The 23,003-nt window shown below is 35.9% G+C and overlaps 4 protein-coding genes across 8 annotated transcripts; 1 reads left to right on the top strand and 3 right to left on the bottom strand.

The window, feature by feature from the left end:
• Positions 1-1,054: 1,054 nt before the first annotated feature.
• LOC148788016 (uncharacterized) lies at positions 1,055-2,649 on the bottom strand. The gene has a single exon (XM_088880433.1). The coding sequence runs from the start codon at positions 2,520-2,522 to the stop codon at positions 1,155-1,157; it is 1,368 nt and encodes a 455-aa protein (XP_088736559.1). The 5' UTR covers positions 2,523-2,649; the 3' UTR covers positions 1,055-1,154.
• Positions 2,650-7,040: 4,391 nt separating this feature from the next.
• CBL (cystathionine beta-lyase) lies at positions 7,041-11,886 on the top strand. 4 transcript variants are annotated; one of them, XM_088880422.1, is made up of 15 exons: positions 7,041-7,141; positions 7,234-7,276; positions 7,947-8,069; positions 8,155-8,239; positions 8,360-8,490; positions 9,117-9,187; positions 9,283-9,374; positions 9,689-9,776; positions 9,853-9,964; positions 10,180-10,276; positions 10,380-10,461; positions 10,757-10,874; positions 10,994-11,101; positions 11,299-11,401; positions 11,561-11,886. In XM_088880422.1, the coding sequence occupies exons 3-15, from the start codon at positions 8,064-8,066 to the stop codon at positions 11,734-11,736; spliced, it is 1,269 nt and encodes a 422-aa protein (XP_088736548.1). In that variant the 5' UTR covers positions 7,041-7,141; positions 7,234-7,276; positions 7,947-8,063; the 3' UTR covers positions 11,737-11,886. The 4 variants fall into 4 exon arrangements, with proteins under 4 accessions (XP_088736548.1, XP_011078967.1, XP_011078966.1 ...); XM_011080665.3 differs by lacking the exon at positions 7,041-7,141 and having other exon boundaries at positions 7,142-7,276; positions 8,366-8,490; XM_011080664.3 differs by lacking the exon at positions 7,041-7,141 and having other exon boundaries at positions 7,142-7,276.
• Positions 11,887-11,973: 87 nt separating this feature from the next.
• LOC105162592 (uncharacterized) lies at positions 11,974-18,459 on the bottom strand. Of its 2 annotated transcripts, XM_011080661.3 has the most exons (9): positions 17,875-18,302; positions 17,609-17,762; positions 17,196-17,353; positions 15,713-15,818; positions 14,593-14,775; positions 12,925-13,410; positions 12,703-12,786; positions 12,548-12,624; positions 11,974-12,275 (listed from the first exon to the last, which is right to left on the bottom strand). In XM_011080661.3, the coding sequence occupies exons 3-8, from the start codon at positions 17,241-17,243 to the stop codon at positions 12,563-12,565; spliced, it is 969 nt and encodes a 322-aa protein (XP_011078963.1). In that variant the 5' UTR covers positions 17,244-17,353; positions 17,609-17,762; positions 17,875-18,302; the 3' UTR covers positions 11,974-12,275; positions 12,548-12,562. The 2 variants fall into 2 exon arrangements, with proteins under 2 accessions (XP_011078963.1, XP_011078962.1); XM_011080660.3 differs by lacking the exons at positions 17,609-17,762; positions 17,875-18,302 and adding an exon at positions 18,323-18,459.
• Positions 18,460-19,897: 1,438 nt separating this feature from the next.
• Positions 19,898-22,614, bottom strand: LOC105162594 (two-component response regulator ORR9). The gene is made up of 5 exons (XM_011080668.3): positions 22,157-22,614; positions 21,945-22,054; positions 21,790-21,867; positions 20,851-20,921; positions 19,898-20,504 (listed from the first exon to the last, which is right to left on the bottom strand). The coding sequence occupies exons 1-5, from the start codon at positions 22,260-22,262 to the stop codon at positions 20,186-20,188; spliced, it is 684 nt and encodes a 227-aa protein (XP_011078970.1). The 5' UTR covers positions 22,263-22,614; the 3' UTR covers positions 19,898-20,185.
• Between the last annotated feature and the right edge of the window lie 389 nt (positions 22,615-23,003).

Raw genomic sequence — 23,003 nt, 5'->3', positions numbered from 1 at the left:
GTGTAATTACACATAAATTTTTTATAATTTGAAAAATTATAGTAGTACCCCTAATGCTTGTCTTTAGATCCATGTTAAATATAATTCATTGAATTTGATTATATTAGCAAAAAAATTGAATGGACTTAATATTTGCTCTGGATTGGCTTATTATAGATCAAATAAACTTTTCTCTCACTAAACTACTTTTATACATTTTCACACGATAATGCGAATGAGGAAGTACGTTTTCACCCTTATAAGGGTAGTTTAGTCAAAAAATATTTATTTAACCTGTAATAAATTAATTGAGGATAAATGTGAATTTTTATTCTCTTTTTTTTTTTTTGCTGATATCATCCAATTCAATGAATCCTGTCTAACGAATGGGTCTATTTATTAGACGAAATAAACTTCAAGAATGTTAAATGCATTTTTTTAAACTATAAAGAATTTATATGTAATTATACTAAATATCAGGAAGGGGTGGTGTAATTATCGCCCATAAAATTCGTATTTCCAATATATTTATTTGTCACTCTATCAATTTATGCCGTCAAATAATTTGTAGTGATACTTTTACCTATCAATATTTTCACACGGTGATTTATTGCATTTTAATCTTTATATTGTATAATTATTAATTTTAGATGTATGTATATAGTTATAAATATGTGTGTTAAATTATTGACTCACATACATTATTTAGGCTGTTACTTGGAGTTAATTATTTTTTAATTATAAAAAAAAAATTATTTTATCATAATTATTTTTAAATATATAACAAAAACATGACGAGTCGCGATTTGAAATCGCGACTCGTCATTAAATTAATGCCAGAAAATGCAAAATTTCCCAAGTCGGGAAACAAAATCCCAACTTCAAGTCGGGATCCTGAATCCCGACTTGAAGTCGGGATTTTCTTTCCCGACTTGGCAATTTTGCTTTTTTTTTTTCTTTTTTCGTTTAAATTATTATTATATAATTTAATTTATATATAATAAATTTTAACAATATACTAAAATCCACAATTAATAAAATTAACATTGCATTAACTTAAAAAATTACAATTAAGGGTACAAATGTAATAGTTATTTATTTTGTATAATTGTAAAAAATTACATTAAATACAAAAAATATTTTGTACAATTGTGAAAAAAACAAAAAATATACAATTAATCCTGGCTACCCGGTACTGGCACATCCGATTGTGTTGAAGAATTTCTTTGTTGTGCTTGTTGTCGTGCACGCCTTTGCGCCCAATCCATCTCGTTGTGAATACGTGTTGTTTGATTTCGACCAGGGCGCGAAGAGATGCGAATAGTAGGATCGTGGACCAACTCAAATCCCGGTACATCCCAATAATCTTCGGAATGTACAGGTTCAAATGACTTAGAATATGTATTCTTATAAGTCATTATATCGTAATAATCCTTCACCATTGATGCAGCATTAATCATGAATGCAGCGCATACCTTTTGAGCGTGACTGCAAGGTATACCAAATTGACTCCATTTGCCGCAAGAACATTCTCGGTTCGCAATTTTGACAACATGGGTGTTGACTCCATGTCCACCGTGACGTCTTGTAACAACCGAGGCGGACTGTTGGAACTGATGGAATTTGGTGACGGTATGTTCAACAGAATTTTGATGCCAACGTGTGAACATCTTATATGCAAAATCCGTCCACAGTTGGTTGTTGGTCAACATTACAGTACTTCTTGCTAACCTCTCACGGAAATAATGGACACTTCGCTGAAACGTCATCTCAGCAATTGCTGTCAACGGTAGGCGGCGAGCCCCTTTCAATACTCCATTTATGCATTCCGACATATTTGTCGTCAGAATTCCGCATCGCCATCCACCGTCATGTGATGCTGTCCATTTTTCCTTGTCGATCCTATCTAACCACTGAAACGCCTCGAGGGACTGTTTCTTTATCTCCTCCATAGTGCGATTGAATTTTCTGATCTGATATTCAGAGCCAGCTCTCCAACAAAGATCCTTCAACACGACATTTTTGTATTTACTGTTGAAATTGGAACACACGTGCCGCAAGCAATATCGGTGCACGCCGTTAGGTGGCACGAAATCCGGACATTCACGTACAGTTCTTGTGATACCAGCATGGCGGTCAGAAATAAGGCAGATACCCCGTCGCCCTCGTATAATGTGTCTGCTCAATTGTCTAAGAAACCACTTCCAAGATAAAAGTGATTCTTCATCGACAACAGCAAAAGCAAGAGGAAGTACCTGTTGATTTCCATCCATGGCAGCAGCAATCAACATCTTGTGCTTGTACTTTGTGTATAGATGGGTCCCATCTACACTGATAAGGTTGCGACAGTGTTGGAACCCTTCAATGCACGGCTTGAACGCCCAGAATACGTACCCTATCACATATGCACCGGTTGATGTGTCGCGGGCTTTATGTTGCCATTCAACAATCGTTCCTGGATTATATTTTTGGAGAGCTCCCAAGTATTTGGGTAGCTTTTGAACGGAGCTCTCCCATGTGCCATAAACCATCTCACGTGCCATTTTCAAACTGTACCATGCCTTTTGATATGCTATATCGTATCCGGTATGGTCTTTCACAGTCTGGATGACATGCTTGATTCCGTACGACGGGTTGCATTTTACATGTCCTAACAATAAAGAAGCAACATATACTATATCTAAATTACCGTGTTCGAGGGACATTTAGTTCAATATACATGTATGGTCCCCTCCGTATTTTGTTATTGTCCACCTTCCCATTTTTGGTTTGTAAATGCCTCGCAGCTCCCATCTACACCGCCTAGCTGCAAAAAATAAAGACGAATCAGTCGAATAATTTTGTATGTTTAGACATATACGACAAAAAAATATATATATATATATACCTTCGGTGGTATGCCTACACAATACTTTCCACTTGGTCTTTGAACTCTCAGGTACCCAATACTCGCGTCGGGCATGTCGTATTGAGTGATCTTTCACCGCCTCGATTAAAGCTTCTTTATTTTTGAAAAGCATTCCCACATCAAATCTGCCTTCGTTTTTGTCATAAAATTTTGCATACCTTAAGTTCGGTACATCAATGGAATCCACTGGTACCTCCGGGAATGTTTGTTCAAAAAATGGTATGGAGCGGTAAAATGTTTCCTGAGAAGTTCGTTGTGCCGTAACCGGCTGAGAGGATGTCGACGTACCTTGTGCAACATTTTCGGCGACAACATTTATGTCAACATCTTCGTTTCCATCCTCAGGTGGAATTGGATAATCCACTTCATCCGGTTCGGAAGCTGCATCTGATTCATTAGCCAGGCTGTCCGCAATAGGGTCTTCTGGCTCGGCAATGTGTTGTGCAGAAGTTGGTATAAAATTGGAGGTGGATGGAGTATGTGAGTGGGTGAGCTCTGTGTAATTAAGTTCAATATTATCGAGCCCTTGTGTGACAGACACCACATTCGGAGTATAACAATCTGTATCATAATGTGATGTGCCTGCACCAAAATCGGGGTTAGAAGTACCTGCATCGAAATTAGAGTTATAGGTACCTGTGAAATTTTCGTAGTTGGAGGATGACGGAAATCCTTGGCTCGATAACATCGCCATGTATTCCCCCCGCTGTTGACTCATTTGTGAGTTGTCATCCACCAACTGCCGGGAATCGAAAGCTCCCCAACCTCGGCCAATTTGTGGAGAATCGTCGTGCTGGATTTCCACCGTTTCGACGAATATTTCCATTAGTGAAAATCCAGTTGTAGGATCAGTAAAGAATGACAATGTATCGTCATCCTTTATTGGTATCAGTGTTTCCTTAATTCGCCCTAGGTATTGGCACGAATGTTTTGCAGAAACATTCAACGAAAATCGGGAGCTATCAACACCAATTTTTTTGTAGATTTTTGATAAAAATTGATCATAACTGGATGAACGGGGGATCCTCATTGCTGCAATGGGCGTCTGATCATATGTAACAGACCATCCATCGCTCGATAATTCACCACCAAAATACAGAAAAATCTCAATGCGAGAAGATGAAGAAGCCATTTTGTTGCAAGTTTCTACGTAAAAATGAGGAACTATGTCTCATTACTATATCTTTCAAAATTAGAAGATATAGAAACCGCGAGGAACTACAGTTAGGGGAGTGCTGTGCTGGCATTTTTATATCGCGAATTGTGCAATGCCAGCACAAAAGGCAAAGCGGCAATTGGTGGAGCGCTGCAATTGCTACAGGTAAAATTGACTTAAAAAGTCTTACACATTTTTATTTTTTTTTTGCTATTGATATTCATTAATAACACATATTTGTATTGTTCGTGTAGATTTGGGCGTGGTCACGGATTACGCCACTTTGTCCTGGACTTGGTGCCCAACGACTATTTATGGGCCAAGTGCAAATGAACAATAATCGCTGGCTCCCAGCAGCACCATATGGTGCTACTTGGAATTGTCAGCACACTTTCACCACTACAGTTCGGGGAACTGTACGAGTAATACGAGAAATTTTGGATGAGATGCAGGCGGATCAGGTAACTAAATTTTAATATTATTCGTATATTTATACCGTTTCCTAAAATTCATATTAATTTACATCTTTGTTTTTATTACAGTTCATATGGCAGCCGTATGACATGGACTCGGATGTCATTATGGCTTACGCCGATGAATTGAACCCCCAGTTGTGGAGGTCATCTGTTCCGTTAATATTCTACGCAATAGTTGAAATGCATCGTCCCGAACGAGTTGTTCGCCAATTCGGGATGAGGCAGAATGTACCAGAATCGACGGATACCCGTGATATGAGCCTCCATCAGATTTCCCGTAAAAATCACGCGGGCGCAGATTGGTCTCTGCAACACATACAATACATCAATAGATGGCAAAGACGATATGACACGGTTGTACATAGGCCACTCATTTCTAATAGAAGGGAAACAGAACGAGGTTATTGGGAGTGGTACTACAACATAACAAGAAATTTCGTGTCGTCATCTACTGATAGACGTGTGGAAAGCGGGTACCAACCTGGAGAAGCACCTATGTTGCAAGTTGTGGTACGTTATTATATACTATTACATGTTTTATTTTATATATATTTTTAACAACACAAGGCTAATTATTTTTCTACACTTTTCAGGCAAATGTGGTGAATGCCCTTGAAACTTTATGTCGATCTAGACCACCAAATATCGAAGGATATAGTCAATTGGTGGATAGATTTGAACATGGGTTACATATTATCAGGGAGGCTATAACCCAACAGCCACAACAAATTGCTTCTCCATCCGATGATGCTCCCACAACATCCCACAGGCAAAGAAGAAGTTCGAGCCGAATGTCAACTGGTTCAGTTGAACGTCGTGATTTTGGGGTGGATATAGCTGGTCCTTCTACAGTATATCCACCTCAAGATTATTACGTACCTCAACCGCCTCAAGATTATTATATGCCTCAACCATCTCAAGGTGATTGGTTTCAATCGACTCCATATATGTCAAATCAAACACAAGATTTTTCTCTTGACCTTGGTCTTGGTTTTAATCAACCATATACACAAGGGTATAAATATTTCACCAGTTCCATTTCCATCATTTGGTGCATATCGTGACAATGTGGAGTCAAGTTCTGAAACATCAAGTCGGTTTGTTGGGGAAGAAAATGAGGCGCAAAATGAGCCAGTTCAAAATGTGGGCGAGGAAATTAGAAAACCACGACGTCAACGCCACAGGCGACATTGTGGAACGGGTGGACATTTTTGATATTTGTAATTGTATAATTTAATGTAATTTTTTACAATTGTACAAAATAAATAACTATTACATTTGTACTCTTAATTGTAATTTTTTAAATTAATACAATGTTAATTTTATTAATTTTGGATTTTAGTATATTGTTAAAATTAATATATATAAATTAAATTATATAATAATAATTTAAACGAAAAAAAAAAAAGGAAAATTTCCCAAGTCGGGAAACAAAATCCCAACTTCAAGTCGGGATTCAGGATCCCGACTTGAAGTCGGGATTCAGGATCCCGACTCCAAGTCGGGATTCAAAATCCCGACTTGAAGTCGGGATTTTGTTTCCCGAATTGGCAATTTTTGCATTTTCTGGTATTTATTTAATGACGAGTCGCGATTTCAAATCGCGACTCGTCATGTTTTTGTTATTCTTTTAAAAATAATTATGTTAAAATAATTTTTTTTTTATAATATAAAAATAATTAACTCTTATTACATGACTCGTACCTTGTTACTAGTAACAAATGATGTCTCAACAACACATTTATTCAAAGTTCCCTATTTCAATTACCTACAAAATCTTGTAAAAGAATTGTTTCTCTCAACTTATAACTACATGGGCTCTTACTACATATGCTACTTCCAATCAATGGACTTATTTGTAATAAGTTGGTTGGTGCTTTTTTACAATTTTTTTTAATTAAATTGTTCGTACAAATTGATACGTTTTTCAGTTGTAATTTGGGTACAATATTGTTGAATCGTATGTCCTCGTTCATTAGAAGGAGATAAATCAGAAATCACATAACACACGTCAGAAATGCTGTGATCGCATCACACAAAATCAATGATCAAACAGTCAAATTAAGACGAGTCGGAAGTTCAAATAAATAATTAACAACTTACTAAACATAATTAATGGTTGAGATGTTCATAGAAGAATAATTTAGTCAGGAGGAGCGAGGATTGGTGTTAAGCGTGGGCCCCTCTTTATTTATTAACAAATGAATATTCGATCCGTATAGTTTCAACTCAAGATCAATTAAAATAAATTCTTGAAAAATACGGTAAGTAATTATATTAGTAAATAATTTCAATATGGACTTATGGAGTGTGCAAACCTAGTAAATTTTATGGACGTCTTTCCGCATTAAATAAGTTTAGTGGAGTAAAATTTGAATTTAACTACTTTGGTAGGATAAAAGTGCAATATTCCATCATATATCGAGAGACCACCGCACAAAAATATTTTGTAAACTTGGGAGGGTATTTGCTATTTCCTTATATTCTTGGGGAACTTTTGGAAAATGTGATTTCCATGGGGGTGTGAAATGCTATTTAGCCAAATGTACTTTGCTTCTTAATGTGCTACTGCTCGGGCAGGCGCAGCAACGCATTTTGACTGATTCAATCAGACACCCACAGGTACACATATATATACGGAGTTTTGTGTCTGTTTGTTCCTTTGCTGCACCTGTTTCGTCACTGACAATGGCGGCCTCTGCTTTGGCTCTTAGATCACTTTTTACATCTCTTTCGATCAACCAAACTGATAAACCCGTAAGTCTCTTTCAACTATTGCCGCTACTTCTTTTTTTTTTTTTTTAATAAATTGTGCGAGCATGTGAATCATTTGTTTCTCTTGTTTTCGTTGTCATTTCAATGAGGGTTCTTCTTTTTTATTTTTTGTCATTTTCGTATTGGAGTCAGAAATGAAGGGTTTTGGTTAATAGGGTGAAAAGGTCGAAACGTAGGGAAATCGGAGCTTCAGGGTGAGATGAGATAACTTGTCTATGGTTTCTGAGTTTATAGTTTCATTGAACCCATTTAGCTACGTCTTGTCTTTCACTTTTCTTTTTTGGTCTTCCCTCTATTTTCCCGATATTTTTTCGAGGAGTTTCTCTGGGTTTGTGGGAATTTTGGGGAAGGAAAGAAGGAAGTTCAGTGGTTGGTTCTTTTTTATTTATTTATTTTGAGGCAGATGAATGTGGATTAATTTTTAATTTTTATTTCTGGAAATTTTTTATTTGCTCAGTTGGGGGTGGGAGTTGTTTTCCTTTTAATGTTAGAAGTAGAAACTCATAAGGGAAAAACTTTTTATATGTTAAATGTAAATTATAAAATTGAAATCAAAGACCGAATTTGTGGGGAAATAGGATCCCTTTATTCGGGTTTCGCTTGGTTCCAAAAGTAGTGTGTTATTCTGATACACAATTGTATTGGTCTACAGGGTTTGCTGAATGGAAATCTCCCCTTGCTTTCTGGTTGCAAGACATTAATCCTCAGGAAGGGGAGTGGTTCCTTGGATGGACAGAACTTCAAACTAAATTGCTTGAGAGACAAAGAGATGGATGTAAGTGCTTCGGCTTTTGTCGACAAAGTTGCTGTATGCTCAAACGGTAAGTGTTTTCAAATTTTGTGGTTCCTTGGATGGACAGAACTTCAAACTAAATTGCTTGAGAGACAAAGAGATGGATGTAAGTGCTTCGGCTTTTGTCGACAAAGTTGCTGAATGCTCAAACGGTAAGTGTTTTCAAATTTTCAAGGTACTTTGCACAAAAATATGTGTGATGTATTCTACATTGTTGCATGATATATAGGTATCTTATGTTGGAATAAGAATGATATGTTGATTCATGGCAGAAACAGAAACTGTACAGAGCAGTGACCAAGGGGAGCCTAGTGTCTCAACGATGTTGATGAATTTCACCAATGATTTTGATCCTTACGAGGCATTAAGCACACCTCTGTATCAAACAGCAACTTTTAAGCAGGTGAATTCTCAATCCCACATGTTTTTAAGCCTTTTGGTTTACCTAATTTTTGGGTTGCGGTTAGCAACAATTGTTTGCCAGAGTTGAGAGTAAGTGTTTTGTGCTGGAATCTTGAAGTTGTAGCACACAACTGCAGATAGTATGTGCATTGTTCCATATGGGGGGAAAAGTAATGTTTTTAAGTTAGTGATGCTTTTCATTTATTGGTATCTGTTAAAGAATCTTGAGTTATCTCTCAAGATGACAGTAGATATATCTAACACATGGGTCATTAGCGGAATCTTAAGCAACCTCAACATGTAGATGTTTGCCCTTAGATGGATTTCCACATCCAGTAGTTCAGAGGTTCAGAAATTCTTTTAATTTCATGTCCTACCATGCTGAAAATTGGTGGTTATTTTCTAGTTGATGGTAGAGTCAATTTAAACAGTTCAAATAGAATGTTTACATAAAAAATATCATCTTGCTCCCATTTCATGCTTGTAGAAAAAGCATCAGGTAAGCATGGTGTGGTATCAATTCCCTTCCTATTTTTGTCATAGATCTCCATTCTACTAAATCTTACAAAAGGCATGTGCTTATAATGGTTTTAGTACTTCTTTGTAACTAACTTAACTATTCTGCAGCCTTCGGCTACAGAATACGGGCCTTATGATTATACAAGAAGTGGAAATCCAACTCGTGATGCACTGGAGAGGTTTGTACTTTTCTTGCACTACTTAATTTTCTTGTTTTACGATGTCTGACGGCTGCACACGGCTTTCCATTGGTCTAAATCATTCTTATCCACAGACTTCTCGCGAAGCTTGATAAAGCCGACCGAGCATTATGCTTCACTAGTGGAATGGCTGCTTTATCAGCCGTCACCCATCTTGTCGGAACGGGTACTTTCACCTCTTTTGTCTTTGCACAGTTGCATTGGCATATGCCTTATTCTGGCGTACTTCCGTGCTTCATTTCTCCCTGTTGCTAACATGGTATTATTCAATTGAGACAGCGGATTATGAAGTCTCTTGTTCAGGGCAATTTCAAGTCTGTTCTGAATCTGCCTGCTGCCTGTTAGAATTATATGTCCTAATGCAGTTTTAAACTTTTAAAAAAAAGCTTAGGTGGTTGAAAATTCTGCTTGCTGTTTCTTATAATAGTTCTGCCATGGTAGATATTAAAAACATTTATTTTCTCTTTTTCCACATGGCAGGTGAGGAGATCGTTGCTGGTGATGACATGTATGGTGGTTCTGATCGTCTGTTATCACGAGTAACCCCAAAATCTGGAGTTGTGATTAAGTTAGTATTTCCTTTTCCTTCTAAATAATGTAGTTTACCACCATTGGGTTGCAAGCCTCTAATATTCATGGTCCAGGCGCGTGGATACAACAAATTTGGAAGAAGTTGCAGCTGCCATTGGCCCCTGGACAAAGCTTGTGTGGTTGGAGAGTCCAACAAACCCACGCCAACAGATAACTGATATTCGTGTAGGTCGTAGTTTTCTTAAATTTTGTTTATTGATTGCGAGTTTGCATTCATTTATGCTTCTTATATCAGTTCAGATGGATATGTTATTATATATGATATTAGCTTCTCTGTTTCTATCTACCCAACATATTAAATACACACATACACATCAACATCGAAAATTCTTTATGTTTATGTCATAACCTCTTCACCCTTTCTCATGATTGTCGTTTAGAAAATAGCTGAAATGGCTCATGCTCATGGTGCTCTTGTATTGGTGGATAACAGCATCATGTCTCCTGTATTGTCTCAACCTTTGGAACTTGGAGCTGGTAACAATCCATTTTTTTTTAATAATCATTTTGATTCTGTGAACAAAAAATTATGTGGTTTGATAAATATGTCATCAACCTTATTTTGTCAATCAATTTTCAGATATTGTGATGCACTCAGCAACTAAATTCATAGCTGGTCATAGTGACCTCATGGCCGGCGTGCTTGCTATTAAGGGCGAAAGGTTTGATCTATGAGTTGCATCCAATAAGCATTTGAATTCTGCATATGTTTTACTTTCAACATACAAATACAACTTAGCTTAACATTTCCTGGATAACTGATTTGCATGTATCAGCTATTGCTTTTGCTGGATCTCACATTCAAAATGCTTGGGCAGAATTCAGTATTAGCATGCATCTTTTGTATGCACTCTTGAGAACCTTTGGAAAATGATGAACATAGACTAGTTCGCATTATGCCGGGACAAACTTTAGTTACTGATTCCTAGATCTGCCTCTTCATTTGATGTTTATCAGCTTGGCGAAAGAGCTATATTTCCTACAGAATGCAGAGGGCTCAGGGTTAGCTCCATTTGACTGTTGGCTTTGTTTAAGAGGCATCAAAACTATGGCCCTACGTGTTGAAAAGCAACAGGTCTTGTTTATATTTTTCTCTGTATTGTATGTAATGATCGGGAATTGGACAATTTTTGCCATTCATACCAGATTAAAGTGCTTGTTCGTTCATTTGACTATATAATGTTCAATGAGCAGGAAAATGCACAAAAGATTGCTGAATTTCTCGCTTCTCATCCACGGGTGAAAAAGGTCAATTATGCTGGACTTCCTGGTCATCCAGGACGATCTTTACACTACTCTCAGGTATGAAGTCATGGTATTTGATCCAGTAACCACACCAAGTTCATACAGTTCCATTAATCAGGTTGCCAACAAATATAGAACAACCCTCGGCCAGCTACTCATCGGAAAAAGAAGTAAATGCATCAAAAAGCAAATACACCAACGCGACAAGATTTTGACATTGTATATTAATTCGTATGATCTGTCCCTTCTTTCAGGCAAAGGGTGCAGGCTCTGTGCTAAGTTTCTTAACAGGTTCCCTGGCACTCTCTAAGCATATAGTTGAGACGACCAAGTATTTCAGCATAACCGTCAGCTTTGGTAATTTCTCATTCTAGTTGCTAGAATTTGCAGTATAGTTCCCGTGATGATGGATGAGTATATGTAATGAAATTTGTCACACATCATAACATGTACAAGTTGGTCTTGGTGCAGTAGCCTATAGTTTTAGCTCATCACTATGTGATTTTCAACTGGCAGGTAGTGTGAAGTCCCTCATTAGCTTGCCTTGCTTCATGTCTCATGCAAGCATACCTGCTGAAGTACGAGAAGCCAGAGGTTTAACTGAGGATCTTGTCCGCATTTCTGTAGGAATCGAGGATGTCAATGATTTGATCACTGACTTAGACAATGCCCTAAGAACTGGGCCTGCTTAGATTCTTTTAGATTAACAATGTTACCAGTAATCTTGTGTCTTCAAGCAGATGTGGATAGATCTTATAATCTGCCCCTAGCAGAATTTATTCGGATGGAAACGTTAATTTGTTGGTATGAATGAAACACCAGCTTGGAGCCTTTTGCATTTACTTGTCAAAGCAGTGCCAATTCTTCTGGGTAAATGCCGTGTATATGAAAAGTCTTCATTAAAACACAGTTGTCTTCAGCCCTCTTCATCCCGTTACAACTTTTCTTGCTAATAATTACAATTAATATCTGTTTACATGATTCCAATATCTGCTGACAAACTCCAGTACGATTGCAGTAATCACTGTCATAATTGTAAGTAAAACGAGCCTAACTGCAGAAGAGAAAAACAGCGGAGACTTTCTAACTTGATCCTATGACTTCGATTACAATTAATCACGACTAAATTATTACTAGTACACCAATCAATGATATATTCAAGTGGTTTGGAACCATGAAGCTTTTCTAGTTCTACAACATATTTACAACCAAAACCTTCCAAGTAGTTCACCTGCGACAACATAATCACAAGAACAGAAAGAGGTTAGATTTGTTCAAGACCACTATAGAGAGTGTTTCGCCACAAAAACGCCAACTATAAGCGCATACTAAAGGACTACATAATCAGTAAAACTGGCAAGAGCCAAACACTTTTGTCGTAAAGTATGAACTAGAGGGGTTACAATATAGATAACACCTATATGTAAAAACATTTTACGGAAAATAAGAAGATGAAGTGGCTACATTTTATAAAAGTTCAATGAGTAGCAAATAAAGGAATACCATGTAATAGTACACTCAATCACTGCCAAAGTCTTCATAACTCAAGCCCTCCGATATAGTGTCCAACCTTTTAATATCTGCTCACAAGAAAAACAAGAATTTATCAGCAGTTTTACCATTTTCCATTAAAAAAGTGTCAATCTAAAAACTGCTACCTCCTTGTTCACCCCGGATATGAGGGTCCAGGAAGTTCGCATCGGTTCCCAGAAATGGAGATTTAGAATAGCTCTCCAGTATATCTAAAAAGATCAGTAAATACAAGTCATAACAGGTACCATGAACTCCTTCCATATTGAAAAGAACTTTAAGTTTCAGAATGTACACTAAGTCAAATTGAAATTTCTTATTGGTATTTGGTGAGGCGAGAGAGAACCAACCAGTACTATTAGAAAAATCAGCTGTCAGATCTGATAAACTGAAGCTTCGAGGTATCTGTCCCAAAAATCCAAATGAGTTCATCTCCGAGTCCAACACAGCCTCATTCAGTGCTTGCGAACTTGACTCACCACCATCAAAAGGAGAAATGGATGCTTCCCCCATTCCATTACGAGGTTCCATAAGATTGTTGTCCCCACCAAACATAAACTGGGAATCACCTGCATATCCACCTTCCGATTTAATCATCATCCCATTCATTCCATGCATCATTCCAGTGTTGGAGTTTTGAGCTAATAGCATGTTTCCAGATACATCAATCCTTCCAGCATGACCCGCCATATTGACCGGAATTTGCATGCATGATTGCACGGAGGATGCCCCATTAGTGTAAACATTAGGTATGGCACTCACAGCTTGGTGCACGGTTTCTGTTTTTATAGGTGGTCCAGCAGGTTGAGGGGCCTGATAAGCTGAGTTGTTGTGCACTGCCAATGCCATAATGTAACGACACAATTTACTTCTCCGGTGGAACTAATAACATAAATTGCTGGTAATAATTAATTGTCAGTCAAAGCACTGCCAGAGTTATTAATGTACAACAATAACACATAAGCTCCTACAGTAGTAGGCCTGATGGGACAAGCAACTCTTGTAGCAAGTGCAAGGCTTTAATGCATACAGTTGCACTCATGCGAACAAAACTCTCCTGCATGCATGGATATACAGAAAGATGGAAGTTATTTAGGGCCTCTTAATTATATGATTCCACTGATTATGTTTATCAGAAAATTACAAAATCTATAGTGGAAGAACATCATGAACAGCTTATGTTTCATCTAATATACATCATAAATAACATCCTCACATCTTTTATAGATTTCTGGATGAAATAAAGCTTGAGAGCCATAACACCCTCTATCATTATTATATGAATTCTAGTTCTTATTCCAACCACAGTGAATCATAGAGCACAACTTTCAACAATTAACAATTCATAACAGGTACCTAAATTAACTGAGAGGCCTCTCTGAATTTTCTCAGAGCAAAACATGTATAAAGAAGAAAAGGAGATTGGCAACAGTCACACATCAGCGCTTTCCAGAACAAATTCCCAAAATCTTTTTGCCTCCAGAGTTCCCAAAATTGATGGAAATAGCTTAAAACTACTGGATGGATATAGTAATCTAACTCCTCCATGATCATTGTAATGCATTGGTGATCCAATAGGAGCACTCTTTGAGTGTTATTCCAAGAATAGTGATTGTTCATAATAATTATAGCTAATATTTTGCTGATGAGCACATTACTAATTCATCTGTGAAAATTTATTTTACATCTTCTACTCCTACCTGGCTCCCCAATCCTTTCAGCAGGGTAAAACACCACACTCAAGACATAAATAACAGATGAAAAGAAAAACAAGGAAATAGAAACCAAAGGTTTAATACCACAACTACAAAAGACAACCTTCAGTCGATATATTAAGTCAAAGAACCAAGGACATATAACACCTACATGTGTGCAAATAAGTGGATCATCAGCTTACGATAGTAAAGGCCAATAGAATGTAGAGGTGTAGATATACATTATATGAAGAACTATCGCAATGGCTATCTGAGTTATTTTCTATATGCAGCTACTCTAACCACATCAAAAAGAAAGCTTACTTGAATGCATCTGAGATCCATTAGACAAAGGAATAGAAGTAACTCCGGTCTGACGTATTTGGTGCATTAGCTCAACCTGTCTCTCAAGCAACTGATTGAATCGCACTATCTGGTCTTTCACTATCAGCCTCAGATGATATGCCCTGAAAAACTCCTGATTTTCTGCTTCAAGTTTTTGCCACACTGGTAGGGAACCCAGATGTTAATAAACTCGAACATATAACACCAGTTAACAAGGACGGTACAAAAAAGAGATATGTACTCGATACTCCTACACCAAAAAGTGTGATATACTGCTATACAATGGTAAATTGGTAATGTTTTAGCATACAAATTATCAAGAATTCAAGAAAAGCTAATTTGCGAAGGTTGGTCAATAGCATGGACCAAGTTCCTAATAAAGACTTCTCTCTCTTGCACTAATTTTTGAGAAAAAGATGCAATCTAAACAACCCCGTCAACATTAGAATTATTAGCTTGTAATTTACATTAAAAGATGAAAAATCATTTCATTAATACTAAATAATCGTGCAGCAGGACAAGATAAAAATCCAACACGCTGAAAGACCTTGTATCCAGACAATTCATTACAACAACCGTTTGGAGCCAAAATTTCATGTTCAAGGGATGGTGGTCAATCTAATTACTAGTGATTACCTTAAACTTTCGTATATGATAGTGAAATGCCAAGTCAACCCAAAAAAAAAAGGTATTAACTAACCGTACTACTTGAGGGGGAAGAAGAGGGTGGGAGACTTTCAGGAGAAAGAACAGAAAAGAAACATGCCAACTCCACAATTGAAAATACTATCTGACACATGTAGCACAAAACTCACTCTCACATGTATGGTATAAATATATGCCTCAAATAGGTTAGATTTATCAGTTATGACAAGTTTGAAGGCTCATGCTATCACACGTCATATATTTTGTTAGTGACAGACAGTAACAATCCTTAATACAGAAATTTGGTCATGATAAAACAGATTATCTTTTAAAATGACAGAAATGTCAGCTACAACTAAATTAAATATGCATGATGTAACAGCAAAAATCAGTACTTGAAAAAGAGCAAATAGACAAAGACAAGGAAAAATCTAACCAAGGAAATGAAAGTTACCAAGTTCAGTGAAACCCGGCTCAATTTTTGCCTGGTGTAACAAGGTACTCACAACTTCTCTCTGGCTCATGTAAAGCTGAAGACACCTTTCTATAAGATTTTGAACCTAAAGCCAAAGACAAGGTTAGTTATATGCTTAGAAGAAGTGCCTTAACCACCCCAAACTGCTGCCCCCCCCCCCCCAAAAAAAAAAAAAAACACCACAAAAGAAAAAAAAAGAAGGAAAAATAAAAGATTTACAGGAAGTGGGAACCAAAAATGATGATACAACCACTGGGTACAATCAATTATGCTGTAGTGCTACGGTCAAATTAACAAGAATGAAACCATCCTTGCTTATATATATGCCAGCGTAGCCAAACAGCTCCGACTGCTTTAATCTCAACCAAACTAGAAAGAGTTCGTCCTAAGTCAGAGTACTTCAAAAAGGATTCACATCCTCTATATTAAGTTCACACTTGGTAATGACTTAGTTTCTTCCAAAATTTTCTTTTCCCTGATCTAATTTCATTTTGATGAGACCAATGTCATGTATCCATCCACTGCCTCTAATTTTTAAAGAGAGGCATTCCAGGTCATTCAGTCAAAAAAAAGAAGCTACTCAAAAAAGCATTTGCATTTTTCTGTCCCGACATTTCAACACCTTCACCTTCTGCCCCTATCAGAACTGCTCCTAGCTAGTAAAGCACGTTTTCTTTCAGTCAAGACATTTTACTAGATTGCCAAGAAAATGTAGACCAATTAAAAGTAGGTTTTATTTCAGTCAAGAAGAGCTTAAAAGTATTACTAAATGTATCCAATGAAACAAGCTGTAAACTTAAGCACCCATGCAACATTCATTAAAGAGTGCTTAAGAGGATGAAAAATGGTCACAGTTTAGGATCAAAAGGAAAGGGACGAACTATATGGATGCCAACTAGAACTTGGATATTTTTGCAAACAAGACCACAGTTATGAATGTTACTATAGATCTATTTGGTTATTATGAAATGAAAGTTCGCCTTCAGTAAAAATTATCAGTCATGAGGCTCAATCCTATCTGAAATATTTCAAATTTGTCATAATTATATTCATTCATCTTATAATGCTGTTAGAGACTAGACAATGCAGAATCTATTATGTTTTTGACAAGGCATAGATCACTAGTATAGAGATCCTTTTGATGTCTTTGATGGTTATCTTATCATGTTATCCTGTTGAATATTTCCCCAAATATACTTGATAAGAGTGGTGCTATGTGATTAGCCATTAGAAATTTTAGGCTAGAAACACTATATGGCGTCACCCAGAAGGATTTCATCCTTTCTCAGAAAAGATACTTACAATGTCCCATCAATTTATAATTGTATATCGGAGAAATGCCCATCTCGAACTTGATAATCAAGCATTATGCTGTATACCTATGTCTTACAATAAACTATTTAATATAATTGCAGAACAAACCACAATTGAAAATATACGACTATTAGGCCAGAAAACTTACCAACTGTATATCCTGGACTGAGACTTTCCTGACTTCTCCATTAGACATTTTGAATTTCCCCAACAAGATAAAAAGTAATTTGACCCGGTCAATTAATCATGTCACAACAGCCAAAAGATATGTTGTTGCTTACATATCATATATCAATCAAATACTTCCTGCAATCATTGTTCATCAATCAAATACATTAGGTGATTAATGCAAAACAAACCCAAATAAAAAAGTAAATCAACTAGGGGAAGTACAAAGATTAACAGTAAGATATGCTCTATGCATAAACAGAATGAATATTGATAAGCACATGAACACTTTATCAGCCATGTTAGGCGTGCTGACACTTTCCCTTTTAGCAGCACAAACAGCTTCACATTCTTAAATCTTAACCAAGTAAACATTTGGAGAGGAAATTTCACCTCTACAGTCTAATCTAAAGATTCTTATAGTCCATAAGGTTTCCTCGAAATGTACTGTCTCTAGCTCCCTACACCTTCCATTTGGTCTTTAGTCTCTTTTCTAATCCGTAGGTCCATTTTATCAGACTCGCATATATTCATCTTGTCGTCTCACCTACAAATTGCAACGGACAGAAAGGAGAAACCAATTGCCTCAATTCCATAATCTTTTTAAAAGCTTCTTTTCCATTCAAGCACATATAGTTAGGCTAAGCTTGCAGCAAAACCTTTTCAAACAGCTTTGAAACAAAAATAAGCACTTTCCGTCATGTCCATTCATGTTCCCCGTACATATGGATACCATTCAAGATTTAGTAGTATTCTTCCCTCTTTTCCTCTGACAATCACATCAATAAAGAAACAACAGCACTCAAAAATTCCACAAAGCACGAGCAATAACACCACAAAAATCAAATCTTTAACCAAGATCACAACCACCCTCCAAAATTCAGCTATGATGATCCCATAAGACAAACCCAGAAAATTTAATTAGTCACTCTCATAGGCCAGGATAAAAAAGGGATCAGGGCAAACAAAAGGATCACACCAGCAGAATACATCAAATACGCGCATGGAATTTACGACAGTTGCATGAAAGTTAATGCAGAAACCTAAAATCAAAACACATAAAAAAACAAAAATCATAAATTTTCAGTTTAAATATATTTATTCTACCTGTAATTTGATGGGTTTTTCTCACATAGCCCTGTTTTTTAGCGAGATAGAGAGAATTTTTAGAGAGAGAGAGAGAGAGAAAGTGATGGGGTCTGCGACAAGGGGTCGCGTTTCCATGTATTTTATTATTTTGCCCCACAAAACCAATAATTCCAGGACGACATTCGTTTTACCAAATTAATGTACAACTCTCGATCCAAAAAGCACAACACCTTAATTTGTACACTGTACTGGCATCAAAAACAATTTCCTTGGCGTTATCCATCAAGGAAAGCGACAACCGCCACACCGGAATTTCTATTTCCAGGAAAAGTACCACAATTTGTTAAAAATGTACACCTTAGTGATGCCGGTTAGCTTCTTGAAAAGGTTTTCCTCTAATCCACCTCTCTCTTAGTAGGCCTCTAAATTGTTCGAAATATATAATTGTTCAAGTTTATTTAAAATTATATTGAATTTCAAAACTTATATTTAAATTTAATTTATTATTAATTTAATTAAATTCAAACAAATTTTAATTAAATAAACAATGAATCGAATTTAAATAATTCGATTTTATCAAGTATAATTATTTCTATATTAATTAAATCAAATTTAAAAGCTCATTTAATAATTATTCCAAAAAAAATAAATTGAATTCAAATAAATTTTCATAAGTCGATTTCAATTAAGTATCAATCTATTTTTCAATTATACTTTTTGGTGGTCTAATTACTTAATTACCCTTGCTCATTAGTGTATTATATTTTGGCAAGAATTAATTCATAGTATTAGATTGCCTAAATTTGGAATATTATTATTAATAGAAAATAATTTTAAAAAAATAAAATAAGTCATGCTAGAAATTGCAAAACTATTAATAAAATTATTTATATTGCAAAACTAAATAAGTCCTGCTGGTTTTGGGCTATAATTAATGCAAGCCCAACTAAAAATGTAACGGGCCGGGCTTGCTCATCAGTCCCAATTGGATATCACTTCTTGAAGTGGATCCTAGCGAGTATCTATACTATACATAATAATAATATTAATAAAATAATAATTATTATTATTATTAATTTAAAATAATGAGAGAAAAAAGATGAATGGAGATTGTGGGAATCCGGGAGGCGGGTCCCATGGAAGAGAAGATCCATTAAAGTTAAAAACAAATATTTAGAGGAAAAACGGATTATCCATAGAGATGCTCCATACCCATGTGCACCAGCAACTATCCCCTACTTTTCACACACATACAACTAATCTTAGTTGGCACTAAGCTGCCTCCACTACACCACTCATAATCCTACACATGTACACAAGTAAAAAATAAAAAATAATAATAATTACATTCATACCCCTGATGTATAGTCTATCTTTACAAACCACTCATAATTTTTAAAAATTTTATATACAACCGTCAAATACATCAACACCGTTCACACAAAATGCCCATATTTTTTAAAAATTTATACATACACCCCCCAAAAATATCGACATTAATACAAAATTACCCTTATTTGTTAACTACCAGAAGTGTTTCTATAATTACACAAAAAAGAAAACGATTTGCGTAAATAAAATATAAATTAAAAGTATAATAACAACAGACAACCACATGTTTTTCCACGATGAAAAAAGTATTTGTTTTTTTTTTTTCATTTTTTTCCTAAATTAGTAAATACAAAATTGGGTGGAAATCTTCTCATGTAAAAATTGTACAAATTTCTTCCCACCTTTTTTTCCTCCCTATACATATCTCTTCATGGTGTATTAAACCTCAAATCAAACTAGAAAAAAAGAAAAGAAAATATTAAAAATAATAATAAAAAAAAGGGTTCAAATTTGAGAGAGAGAGAGAGAGAGAGAGATATTAGAAAATAATTAATTGGACATGACAGTGAGACCATTGTATCTGGGCCTTGTTCTGTCTGGTGAGAGGCCTTCATCCATAGACTTCCTCTTGTTGGTATTATTATTGGTTTGTGATGGTTGCTGTTGCTGTTGCTGTAACTGTAGCACAGTTTGAATTTCTTCTCCATTGATTTCTTGCTTTTCCAGGTTTTCAGGCTTTTGATTTTGAATATCATCATCATCATCCTTGTTGCAGCATTTGGTCCTCATCATATGGGGCTTCAGCTTGTTCACATCTGATAATCTCACCGGCTTCAGGAAAAATTCCTCTGCTCCTTCCTCTAAGCATCTGTCAATTTTTCATTAAAATCAAATTATTCATTAACCCCAAAATATAATAAAGATAAAAAAATTCCTATTTCGATTTTTTTTTAAATTTTGAAAATTACAAATACCCCTACATTATTTGAATAATTACAAATACCTTCAAAAATTAACAACCGTCTTATAAATATCCCCTAGTGTCAGCCCATTATAAAGAGATATTTATTAAATGACTGTTAATTTCAGAAAATATTAATAATTTTTCAAACAACGAAAAATTATTTGTAATTATAACAAATCATGGGGGAGTCTTGTAATTTACCCTTTTTAATAATGATTTTTTTTATTTTTTTTTCAAATTATTTATTTACCTGGTGATTCTTGAAGGTACATTTTCAGATGACATTATCACCACCGGTATATTCCTCAGAGATGATGATTCCTGTCAAATTAAAGCAAGCCCATGTATTCATTAAATTTCATCTTTTTTTAGAAAAAAAAAATGAATGATCGCACAAAGTGACCAAACACATAACAAATAAATATACGACGAATAAGCACATATTCGTCGTATATATTTATTAATGGACACGGTATAAGGAGAGTGATCAAACGGCGTGACAAACACAACACATGAATGAATCAAGAATTACAACTTTGTTCAAGACATTTATTGCCATCTATCTGACACACAGTTCAAAAAGAAAGATTCCAAAAAAAATTGAATTTTATTGAATCTGAACCAATTATACGAAAAGTACAGTACATTTATCGTTTGATTGGTATACAGTTCAAGAAAAATAACTTACAAATCCATTACATTTGCTCTGTAATTGATTTGATTATGTCAAACCTAACTTAAAATAAGAATTTTCCAATCAACGATCACATGATAAATACAATGTCCCTTCTCTTACTACATGTCGTGATCGATTGAATTCGGACAAATCTGATTGAAATTGAATTTTCCTAAGATGGGCATGTGGGATAAGTAAATGCAAAATTAGGTTTGGGGGTGGGGGTGGGGGTGGGGGGTAAAGATTTAGGGCAAGATTCCTATTGATCTGAATTGAATGGCAAGAAAAGGACCCCATGTGGGGAAAGCTTTAGAGCATACATGAAAATTCCCAAAGGGAATATTGCTATTAACTTGGATTAGAAATTTTTGTCAGGAGCATATTTTCCAGGAAAGGAAATTAACCTACTGTGTTGGGAAAGATGGGTTTTTTTTCTTTTTTTTTTTTCAAAAAAAGAATAGGAGTACCACGGAAACAGCACAGGGTACTAGAAAAGAAGAAAAAAAAGGTTACCTTCATTTTCTTGAGCAAATCATAGCCGGTCATCCCAGGCATGCAGTAGTCTGTAATTACAAGATTTACTTCCACTTCCTGTAATAAAAGAATGATTTTCAGACATCTGAAAAAAATCCTGAAAAAATTAAGGAAAAGAAAATTAAAATAAAAACCTGATGGTTTTTAGGAGAAACAGAGGTTTCTTCACTGGAGTTGTTCCTCTCATCTTCATCATGCCAGCCAAGAAATTCCAAAGCTTTACTGCCAGAATCAACTGTAGTAACTGCACACAACAAAATGCAGAGGTTCAAGAAAATCCCAATAATCAGAATCCCTTTTTTTGTTTATTTTTTTTTATGAAAGAGAGAGAGAGAGAGAGAGAGACCTTGGTAAGAAGAAGTCTTGAGCAGTCTCTCAATGAGTTTTCTGTCAATCAAGCTATCATCAACAGCAAGAACATGGAACTGGGAATCTGCTGCTGCCAAGCCCATTTCACTACTTCCAGAAATATGGATTGCAAGAACAAGAAGAAGAGTTTTTGAGGAAGAAGAGGTTGTTTGTTGACTGTGTGAGGAGGAGGAGGAGGTTTGTATTAGAGGCAAGAATCAAGAGGGCAGAAGGCAAGATCTGACCAGATTTCTACCCAAAGATTTCCTCAAAATTGTTTACAACTTGGGATTGGGCAATACAGAGTTGATTAACACCATCAACACCTAGCTACCACCAATCACCAAACAATAAAGAATTGGGAGAAAACAAATCTTGAACATGGCCTCTCACATTTGTATATATGCATTGATTCTTGGTGGTGGGGTGGGGGTGGGGGTGGGGAGGTTGAAGAATTGAGAAAGAAAATGAGTAGAAAGTGTTTTTGGGGATTGAAAGCAAAAGGGGTGTTGGGATTGGGGTGGGGGTGGGGGGGTGGCCCCTCAAAATCCCTTATAGAGATACAGGTGATGTAAGCATTGGTGCCTTTTTTCCCCTGGTGTGAAATCATGTGCGCTTACCATATCTTGAGCAGGTGGGGAGTGGTGCAAAGAGAGGGCAATTTCTTTTGATCCCACTTTCAAAGATTTGCTTCCCATCCCCATTCATTCATAACATTTTTGTCCATCCATCCATCCATTTCTCAATTAACATTATCAAAATTTCATTCTCATTATATAGTTGATGTGATGTATAAAAACTATAGATATTAATATATATAATAGTAGTTTTCTACTATTTTTAAA

Source organism: Sesamum indicum, linkage group LG5 (assembly GCF_026168435.1).
Source record: "Sesamum indicum cultivar Baizhima isolate 11 linkage group LG5, ASM2616843v1, whole genome shotgun sequence".
NCBI lineage: Eukaryota > Viridiplantae > Streptophyta > Magnoliopsida > Lamiales > Pedaliaceae > Sesamum > Sesamum indicum.
This window is presented reverse-complemented; position numbering and strand designations above follow the sequence as displayed.

Coding starts and splice junctions, on each gene's coding strand:
- LOC148788016 (XM_088880433.1), bottom strand. CDS start 2,522: ATGGCACGTGAGATGGTTTATGGCACATGGGAGAGCTCCGTTCAAAAG.
- CBL (XM_011080664.3), top strand. CDS start 7,208: ATGGCGGCCTCTGCTTTGGCTCTTAGATCACTTTTTACATCTCTTTCG. Junction 8,240..8,359: donor AGTTGCTGAATGCTCAAACG/GTAAGTGTTTTC, acceptor GATTCATGGCAG/AAACAGAAACTGTACAGAGC. Junction 9,188..9,282: donor ACTCGTGATGCACTGGAGAG/GTTTGTACTTTT, acceptor TCTTATCCACAG/ACTTCTCGCGAAGCTTGATA.
- LOC105162592 (XM_011080660.3), bottom strand. CDS start 17,243: ATGTCTAATGGAGAAGTCAGGAAAGTCTCAGTCCAGGATATACAGTTG. Junction 14,776..15,712: donor GCCGGGTTTCACTGAACTTG/GTAACTTTCATT, acceptor GTTCCCTACCAG/TGTGGCAAAAACTTGAAGCA. Junction 12,625..12,702: donor TATCCGGGGTGAACAAGGAG/GTAGCAGTTTTT, acceptor TCTTGTGAGCAG/ATATTAAAAGGTTGGACACT.
- LOC105162594 (XM_011080668.3), bottom strand. CDS start 22,262: ATGGGCTTGGCAGCAGCAGATTCCCAGTTCCATGTTCTTGCTGTTGAT. Junction 21,868..21,944: donor TTTCTCCTAAAAACCATCAG/GTTTTTATTTTA, acceptor CTTTTATTACAG/GAAGTGGAAGTAAATCTTGT. Junction 20,505..20,850: donor GTACCTTCAAGAATCACCAG/GTAAATAAATAA, acceptor AAAAATTGACAG/ATGCTTAGAGGAAGGAGCAG.